The sequence below is a fragment of the Pagrus pagrus genome, assembly GCF_965226575.1.
Source record: "Pagrus pagrus genome assembly, chromosome: 6".
Classification (NCBI taxonomy): domain Eukaryota; kingdom Metazoa; phylum Chordata; class Actinopteri; order Spariformes; family Sparidae; genus Pagrus; species Pagrus pagrus.
Window position 1 is genome coordinate 25,072,404 of NC_140190.1, and position 10,434 is coordinate 25,082,837.

Genomic DNA, 10,434 nt, shown 5'->3' on the forward strand with positions numbered 1-10,434 from the left:
TTACAGCTGGCTCGGACACTTAATCAAGCACCAGCTGGTTTCTTCAAGGAAAGGTACAGTATCTGCATATGAATTAAATGCATTAAATATTGTGAAACCGGAAATTAAAAAAGAAATGATTTAAAACATGACAACAGTACTTCTTTTATGTAAGGTTATTTTATTATGCGGTGGATGTGTTGGTTCTCAAGGTTCAGGTTGAGAGGCTATTGTGGTGGTTTTGGAGAACAGAGGGAAGGAAAGGCACCAGGTCGGTCAGGGAAATGTGGGGTGAGGTTGCCCCAAATCACTGATTCATGGTCAGTTTGGCAGTTTATCCATCTAATGATACAATTCAGGAACAGATCTGGACAGAAATTACATGAGGCACACTCCATTTAAGTTTTTCAGTCCACTTTTGAATCTTTAAATTTTGTTACTACATCTTCACTGCTGTCTACAAAAGGTCTGTTTTAACCTTTTTAACAAATCTGTATGAACGTGACAATGTCTTTAAGTGTGGTTCGTCACCTGAATTTGACACGTTAAGACAATTTATCTAATCTCTGCTTTTGTAAAAAAAAAAGACAAAACATTGCTTTAAATCGAGAGCTCCTCATGTATTTTCTTGCAGTCGACCTGCATGTTGAGTTTCAGTTTTTCATCCAGCTCTGTTTCTAGGGGCAGGAACTGAAGCCAGTGCAGTATTCAAGGGCAGCTTCACCCCCGAGAGAGTGGAGGTATCCTGTTGCTGAGGGTGAGTGGAGGCAGTGTGGCAGAGGAATCATGTGATCACAGTGGGGGCAGTGCGTCCGGTCTTCTCCTGGAGCTGAGAGATCTTCAGGGCGATGTCTACCAGCGGGGCCAGCATCACCTGCACAAAGAGACACAAACACAAAGAGCATATGACTTCCTGTGTGGATCATCCAGCTCTCCACACATCCTCCAGTGCCTTTTTATAGCCTTGTATTGACTGCAAGAGTTCAAATGTTTAAGTAACTACACTAGCACATTTAAAGGAATAGTTTGACATTTTCTGAAATATACTTATTCACGTGCTTGTTGAGAGTTAGAGAAGGTCAATGCAACTCAGCCTTTACAGTAAATATGAAGTTATGGCCAAAAGCTGCTTAGCTTAACTTCTGATTCTAATTCTACATGAGGAAAAAAACGCTCTGGCTTGTTTGTATATCTTTAAACCAATCACATCAGTTTGTACAGTGTTACACAAATGGTCAAAAACATGTTAATTAGTGAGCTTACCCATTTCCTGTCTTTATACGAGGCTAAGCTAAGTTAAAGGGCAGCTGGCTGTAGCCCCATACAGTATCTACCATACAGACATGATAGTGGTATCAATCTTCCTTTGAACTCCGTCCAAGAAAGCCAGTGACAAATTATTCCTTTTATGTAAAAGCCATTTCAAAATATAGAGTTTCAGTAGATGTTGCAATTTTGTGAAAGAACTGGTCTAAACTGAGTTTCAAATATCTATGTTCATCCCAGCCAAACATGAGATCTGCCAAAATAAAATAATTTTCTGACAGCTACTCATCTTCAACAAGGTTTACTACTACCTTTCGTAAAGAAAAACCGGGGAAGACTAGATATTGTCGATACACAAAACAACTTCAGTTGGCAGAAATGTGAAATATTTGTCTCAAAGGGCTTCTTCTTTTCTTCTAAACCTGCTTATATCTGAAGTTATCACTCTTGGTGTGTAAATCAAACCTACCCAACGTCAGCCAACTGAACCATTAACCCACGGGCCATTTATCTGTCAAGTTATGATTCTGAAGCAATATGTTTCTGCTTATCTGCTCGTTCATGCTGTGTAAGCTCTGAAGAAGATAAAGGGCTTAAGCAGAATTTTTATCCACTTTTTTTTCTCTTGTCTCACTTTCTTGTTCTACATCACCTCCCTGTCCTCACCAGTCAAAACGGCTTTATGAAGTGTCGAGCTGGAACTCGCTTTCTTTATTTTTCCCCTGTGCTACGTTTCCCTCTCCTCATACTGGCTCTGATAAGCTGCCATAACTCAAGACTTGGCCAAACATCTCCATCATTTCCCATGTTGGATACAAGTTCTGGAACGCGTTTTTGGAGAGCTCCACCCGATGTTAGCTGGCTGTCCTGCAGGATACAGATCATTCTGGCCAGTCTGAATTGTTTTCTGGCCCAAGTGAGCTCACCTTTGACACGGTGGGGTGACAGACTATATTGATATCATTCTTTCTTTCTTCTTATTTTTCATTTTAAAAATTTTCAAGAGAAACTGGTGCCGGTTCCGTGAATGTTTATTTTCCCTTGTGATGACTTCACTGTCCAGTATTTCTCTTACTGGATCTAACTGGCTGGAATTACTCCTTATTGTCCTGACCTGTGGATCCTGGTAAATCTTCTTGGGGTCCTTTTCATAGCTGTCTATGTAGAGCCTGATGGTTGCCCCTGCGCTGCCTGTACCGCTGAGACGGAAGATAATCCTGGAACCATCAGAGAAGATGATCCTGAGGCCCTGAGAGAAACAGGAAAGAGATTATGTTAAATTAAATCATACAGTCACTGGAAAACATGTGGGGGTAGAATTAATGAGGTACAATACAAGTGTTGTATGCTGATAGTTATTCATTTACTACAGTCTCTTCTGTATAACTTTACTATGCATTCGAACAAAATTGAATTTGGTTGATGGAATTACTGTCATTTTAAACATGGCTGAAAACTGAAAAACAAATAAAAAACTCAGATTTTCATCTTAGTAATGATGCATGATGGATGCTTTGCAGCCTCTCACCTGATTTTTGGACACACTTCCGTCCACAGGGTCTGTGTAGGCGAAGTTGTCAGAGATAGCAACCTCATAAGTTTTATCTCCTGAGGAGAACTTCTTTCCTTTGAAGGATGGGTCGAACATGACTGTCTCCAGTTCCTTGATCATCTTGTTGGCAGCATCTGAGTCGACCTCCTCGTAGTCGTACCTGGATGTGAAGTTAGACTAGATTAATGCAACAAAAATGTATCTGGTGTCTTACTGGCATCAGACACTTGGTGATTTTTGGTCAAAAGATAATTGCTTTGACATAAAGAATAGGAATTATGACTTTCATATTATTTGTTAAGATTTGTAGTTATTTGCACAATTTTAAAAAATGTTGATTTGGTCACAACAATCACAGAGAAACCTGAAACTTTAGATAAAAGTCTGAGGACAGTTACTGTATATGACTATACTGGGCTGTGTATGCTGCAGTTCTCTTAATTACCACTAGAAGGTGCCAGAGTAGCATTCGAGCGACATACATCCCTGCATTATCCCAGCAGGATAAAAAACATTCTTATCACTGGCAACTACCAGTGCTCCTCTTTTGGGACTGAAGCTCACATTTCATGATCCATTCTAGCGGGATCATTCCTGACCTGGTGAAGAAGTTCCTGCCAAACTTCTGCCAGTGATCTTTCATGACGTCTTCCACGCTCTGTTTCCTGGTGGCTAAGATTGACAACCACGCAAGCACCGCCCACAAGCCGTCCTTCTCACGGATATGATCTGAGCCTGGTTGGTAAACAGAGGAAGAAAAGAGGGAATTGAGTGAATAAGCAGTACTGATTTGATTTATTGGATTCCCAGCAATATAAATATGATGACATTCACTCACCTGTGCCGAAGCTCTCCTCTCCACACAGTGAGAGTTTGCCAGCGTCCATCAGATTCCCAAAGAACTTCCAGCCAGTTGGAGTCTCGTACAGCTGCATCTGCATAGCTTTCGCCACACTGGAAAAAATTGGCACACACAAGAAACCACATGAGAAAAACGATCTGTAACTGAAGCGAGTTCAGCACTTTTTCAATTCACCCAAGAAGGAAAACATTAGATTAGCTGTGATATTGCGTGGTTTTTACTTGTCCAGGGCTCCACTTGTGGGCATACTGCGGGCCAGTCCTTTGACACCAGTCTTCTTGAAGTACGGGATGCTGGTGATGTTGGCAGCGATGACAGCCACCGAGTCTGAGGGGTTCACGAAAAAGCCATGTTTTCCCAGCACCATGTTACGGTCCTGAGGACAGGGACACGAGAACCAACAGGAGTCAGTCACAAAAAAACAACAGGATATGTGACTTTACAGAATAAGTGTCCTGAGCTGTAGTAAATTATTGTTTTGGCAACAGGAAACTTTAGTCACAGCCCTTCTAAGGGTTTCTTGTGGAAGATACTGAATCCCTATGAATGATATTTTACAACTGATTGTATGCAGAGGCAAATGTGAAATTTTCCACAAAATATTATCTCAAAGCTTAAATCAAAATCAGGTTTGTACAAAAAAAAGTGTCATACATTTTGAAGGTAGCCAAAGAATGACAAATTGACAAAGTATGGCTTAATGATTTCAGCAGATTTTCTTATCACACTACCGATCCTGTTATATATTAAAATTCAGTGTGTTCATGAAACATAAGAAAAGTGTCAGGGGAAAAGCAGGGAGAAACAGCTAACTGAAAACATTCACTGTCCTCATTAAATACTGTGTGCCAAAGTCAAAATGAGTTCAAATCAATCCCACCCCAGGACACACACCATTATTTTGGCGACTGTCTCCATTAAACAGAAAAAAATTAAAAACTTAAACCCAGACCAGAGTTTATTAAATTCATTTTATGTGAGCTGACATCATACATTCAAATCTCGTTCCAGAACCTCACAACTCTGCTCTCACCTCTCCTCAATATACTGTCAAAATCATTTTGAAGTGGACTTACACCATCACCATCAAAGGCTGCTCCAAAGTCATACTCTCCTCCTTTCATGGTGTTGACCAGGTCAGCAGCGTAGGTCAAGTTGGGGTCAGGGTGGTGGCCCCCAAAGTCCTCTTTGGGGACACAGTTGATGGCTGAGTTGGCGGGAGAACCTAGCTCTTCACAGACAATCTTCTTCACGTAAGGACCAACCACTGGGAGGAGAGACAGAGTCTTTAAAAAGGGACCTTTACACTTTACTCAAAGACTAGAGAGAGAGCACACAAAGAAGAGGCTTGATACTCTAAAATGTAATAAAAGAGACTTAACTTGGATAATGGAGAATGCTTTAAATATACACTTTTTGACTGTCAGGGACACCAGGTCCAAAACCAGTTTTTGCAATCCAAATGCTGTCACAAAGGTCTGAAGCTGTGCTGGCCCGTTTCCTACCTCCGTGCATAGCATCCAAGCGGACGTTAATGTGATGGGCTCCAGACAGAAGCTCCTTCAGTGCAGCAAAGTCAAAGATGCCCCTTAGCATCTCAGCATAGGCCTCCACAGAGTCCACAATCTCCACTGAGACAAATAAAAAGGAAAAAAAGAGAACAATTAAGATAGCAGTAGATGTCAAGATAGAGACTTTGGTGTAGCTAACAACATGAACGGATTAAATGTGTCTGACGGATTTCACAAGTCACCAACTTCATCCTGTCATTGTTTCAGATGACGAGATAATGTTTAAGAGCAGCAAAGAAGCCGTCTGTTAACAAGTCAAACCGGTATTTGCCACACGTTGCAGGTTCCTGGTATTGATTTCCTGATAGCAAGGAAGTAAATGAACTGTCCTAAACTGTTTCTGTTTCAGGTGAACTCAGGACTCTGCTCTCCACGCCACTTCACCTGTGAGAGGCTTGAAAGTTTCCACTTCAAAGGTCTGTTTGCCGATTTTGGACAGATCCACTTTCAGCTCTGGGCAGATGTGATACTCCTGCAGGGTTTTGCTGATCTCAAATATTTTGTTTGTGATGCCCTCTGGAGCAGGTCCTGGAAACAAAGTAAAAGCCTGGTGAGAAATGATGTACTGAGAGATCGACTGTGGCAAACACAGATGATAATGTGGACAAAAAAATAGTAGGGATAAATCCCTTTAGTCTGTGAGAACTGGAGCTTATTGGAGCGCACAATCAAGTCTCTATTCACCTCCACTGGAGATATTGTACTTGATGCCAAAGTCTCCATTGGGGCCTCCTGGGTTGTGGCTGGCTGTGAGGATAATGCCACCCACTGCCTTTATCTTGCGGATCACACAGGAGACTGCAGGGGTTGACATGATGCCATTCTGACCAATCACCAGATGGCCAATCTGCAGCAGGGAACATAAATACACACGGATTAATGCACACATGCATATACATATAGAGGGAAAAGCAAGTTGAACTGAGGGAAAATGGCAGCTGGACATTATGTAAAGATTGACAGATTTTGATTAAGGCTCTACACATTCTGCTTGGCGATGGTGAACTGATACTTCTTTGAAACAAAAGCCTTTCTCTTGTACCATTCCTTGATTTGAGTGTGGCTGGTAAATCAGGGCCCCATCCCTTTATGATTGTTTAAAGCTTTTGTTTTTGCATGTTGCCGGCACAAGGCAGTTGTCAGTGTGACATTAATAATCAGAGTGCAAGCTATGATTGGGATACTAACACAATCTTGATTTACAATCTGTTTACTTTTAGTATTAACGTCACTGCAACCACTGTCAACAGTTTAAAGTCCATTTTAATGACGCCATTGCTTTATATCCTCATCTATCTGGTGTTAAACTGCTTTACAATGAAAAATAAATAAATACAAAAATACAAAAGTTAAAGGTGCACTATGTAGTTTTGGGGAAAAACATTTAATCAGAAGAGAAAGATCTTCATTGACAGATTTTTAATGCTAAAACAAACTAACTAAACAAACTCTCTTTGTTTTCATGACTGAATAAACAAACTGACCTTAAAGGACAATTTCATACTGTTTTACTTATTTATATTTGGCGGACCCTGCCACCTTTCTAGGGACCTTAATCCTCTGAGAACAGCTTGTTTATTCAGTTATGTAAAAGATAAATATTTCTAAGGTTGCATTATTACCATAAATATTGAAATTCTGAGTTTGAATTTCTTCTCCAAAACTACATAGTGCACCTTTCAGGTTAACAAGTTAAATAGTAGGAAGGCCACGTTACATAACAGCACAATACATGCATCTCATAGATGACTATTTTTAGAACTGTGTCAAGCAACTCCTATCTAAACATGCAACCGTTTGCTTTGTGTAAACATATGAACAGAAGTGCCTCTGTCTGTGCACGTTTGGCAATGCCAGTTTCTCCACTGCTTCATTTCCTCACAGCAACCACTTGTGGAGAAACTGCAAAAAACATCAGACATCTTTATGCAACTTCAACCTACTGGCATCGCTGTCCCACCCTGCTGCATTGGTCCTGCATTTACCACTGATTGCTTTGCATTAGTTGCAGAAGAAGAAATCTGTGACCTCTCCTGACAGAGGAGGTCACAGATTGAGTCTACACAGCAGACATGATGTCCTGTCCAAACACGATGAGGCTGTCGAATGTTTGCAATAGCGTCTACTAAAGTTGGGAAAAGGGCAAAGGATGGTAAAATCTTTGAGCACCAAATAAAATGGAAAAGTACTACGTGTACCATTCATTCATCGTCCTGCAGCTCCCATCTATGCTACAGACATATGCAGGGCAACGTGACTGGCTGCACGTTGCCTGTCACGCCCCCCTCCAGCCTGCTTCAGTCACATCAGTGAATGGAGCCAGTGGCATTATGAAACAACACAATGTTGGGCTAAAATGCCTCTTTTCACAGGACTCAACCCTGATTTTGTTCATTTGTGGAGACTAAAATTAAGTCACAATAAAGGTCCACAATGACAGGCTTTAATATCTTATGCTAAAGGGAAGAAACTGCCGTTTGCTGGCTGCTTGTTGCGTTAAATGTCAAAGGTAACCGCCTCATATCCAAGTGGTCTCCTTCATGCACTTCATCCAAAATATCACCGCGGTCAAGCAGGCATTGGAGACCATGCGTGAAAATCCAGCTGGGTGCTGAGGACACCTGTCTTTTTAAACATTACGTGAAGGGAGCACTTACATAATGAGGATCATCGAGTTGTTAGCTAGTTTTCATAAAGACAGTCTTCATCATAGCGTAACGAGTAGAGGCATGAAAACCACCCATTGCTTAATGTTCCCTGACCTGCCAAATGAAAGGGGGAAGCTTGCAAGAGCATGTAGTCAACTGTTTTATGACAGTGCATCACTTCCAGTGTTTACTGAATGCGTTTAAACCCAAAACCTGAATGCTAATGCTAACCAAACCTTTGACCACTCAATTAGCTAACTACAGTATCTTCCGCTAACAATGCCTGTCATGTTATCAGTGATTAATTTGTTTACAGTAGTTAAGATAATATATTGTTACTGTTAGCAGTAAGTCACTCGACCTCTACTGGTAGTTTACAGTCTGTCAAGTAGCCACACTAGCTAAGAAATATCACACAGTGTGTATCAATGTCGATAAAAACTGCATTGAAGACTAAAGTTGGCAAAACTTGACAGCTAGCTTACTCTGCTAGCTGACATGCTAACCACCAGGAGTCTGCAGGGCAGTTGGTTGTCTCTCTGCTAACTCAGCTAGCTGACTAGGCAGTTTGCAGTACTGGTGGACCGTATTTGCTTTAACTACTGACCCCGTTGGCAGCAGCAATCTGAACGATCAACTGAATCGCGTCTTTCATGAAGAACCTGCCGTCCCCTCCCACCACCAGAGAGGCAGCCTGGCGCTCGGCAGGCTCGATGACAGAGATGGTGCTCTGGATGAAGTTTTCCGCATAGTGCTGGTTCTGCTGAAACACCGTCACCCTCTTCCTCAGACCGCTCGTCCCGGGCTTCTGGTCCGTGTACGGCTTAGTCTTCACTGTCGTTTTCTTCACCATGTTTGACCCCCAGCGAGCACCTCTGGTCGCCCTGTGTGATCCGCTGTGTGGTCCGACAAGGAGGCGACTGCAGTGGCGGAGCAGCCACACGTACACACCGGACAACTCCCCCCGCATGGACCCGCCCCCTCGGTTTAAAGGGCAAGTGGTGACCACAGAGGGCTGCTTCTCCATCGACATCAGGAGGGCTTCACAGATAATGGTACTTTATCTATACTTGGATGTTATAGATAAATAGATAGGCCTAAATAATTAAATAAATCACAATTTTGCAGTATGGTAACCTGATGGTGCCACAGGGCCGCAGCCAGGATTTTAGAAGTAGTAAGGTGGTGTCCCCCTTGCAACCCCCACCACCAAGAGAAAATGTATTTAAAGTATTTATTTAAAAAAAACAAACAAACAAGGAAAACAGTCTTAATTCCTTCACTCACTACACCATCTTAAAAAATAAATAAAAAAAGTCATAAGAGATAGTGAAGTGACAGGAAGCAAGTGATTTTTTGGGGGGATTTTCAGAATAATCAGCAGACTTTGTAACACGAATGCCATATTTCTACAGTTTTCCTCGTGATTGTTGTGCCGAGACTCAGAGTAAGCTACTCAAAATAGCTATGAAGAGTTTTGAAATCTGATAAATAGTGGGTGATTTGAGGGGATGAGGAGGAGTGTCATCCCCCTTGTTAAACAGCCATCCTCCTCTCCATCCTCCAGCAGTACAGACAGTACAGGCACAGAGGGATTGTTCAGTTGAATATGTTTCTATGATCCTTCAGTAGAGTTAGCACTACCCCTCTCAGTGGGCAATCACTGACGGCTGGGAAGCCTTCAAGTGCATGGATCTGTCACTGTTCTGTTATTTGGTTTCCCAAAATAAAGGTTGAAATATTGATTAAAGTCTTCTGCACATTGCCAGCAGTAATATTCTGGGGATAAATACTGAAACTTTTGCTTTTGTATTTGTAATTTTGGACTAAAAGTGTTAAAATTCAAAACATATCAAGTCTGAATGTACTGGTATCGGTGTTTAATGCCACCATGGGTACGTTTTGAACTGTAGAATATAAAGTCCTATGAAAGGAAGAAAAATACAGAGGAGAGCACAATGTCCTCAGTGCTAGTTCTGGTCCAGAAGATGCAAAATAACATTTCCAGATGGACAATCCAAGCAAAACATCCACCCCTGAGCATGGTACTGGGCCCTTAAAATCTATGGTATTTGACATTGTAGTCTTCACTACAGCCATTTCCCAATGATGGATTATATTTATTCATGCTGGAGCAGATGTTTGTAACCTCGAGGTACCAAAGGTCCCAAATAGATAGAGGGATCAATGACTGCAGGGCTAGTTGTTCAAAACTTTACACCAGCTAGAAGATCTATCTGCAAATAAATCACAAAGTTTCCCATTCAAAATGATCAGACAGAAAGATAATGCAACACAGAGCTCTATTAGAGTGAGAGAGTGGCTTTCTCAGAGGAAATGTTGCGAAATATTCTGTTTCAGGCCACGGCTGTTTGTCTGTTGCATCACTGTGTTTGATCACCATAAGCAGAACAAAGTTTAACGTCAGACCTGCCAGCGAGGGGTGTCAAGGATATGTCACTGCATGTATTTGCATGTAGTTGCATTGACCAATGCCATGCACATACCAACCAAGAGCAGAGTCAACTTACTCTCAGTTCTGTCAGTTTGAAGCAT

At 41.7% G+C, this 10,434-nt stretch overlaps 1 protein-coding gene across 1 annotated transcript; it reads right to left on the bottom strand.

Annotated features, from left to right (window-relative positions):
* Window positions 1-556: 556 nt before the first annotated feature.
* Window positions 557-8,814, bottom strand: pgm1 (phosphoglucomutase 1). The gene is made up of 11 exons (XM_084354266.1): window positions 8,486-8,814; window positions 5,915-6,077; window positions 5,615-5,758; window positions 5,165-5,290; window positions 4,736-4,926; window positions 3,881-4,035; window positions 3,636-3,751; window positions 3,397-3,532; window positions 2,774-2,957; window positions 2,360-2,494; window positions 557-853 (listed from the first exon to the last, which is right to left on the bottom strand). Exons 1-11 carry the CDS (start codon window positions 8,729-8,731, stop codon window positions 764-766), a joined length of 1,686 nt encoding a protein of 561 aa, XP_084210392.1. The 5' UTR covers window positions 8,732-8,814; the 3' UTR covers window positions 557-763.
* Window positions 8,815-10,434: the final 1,620 nt, after the last annotated feature.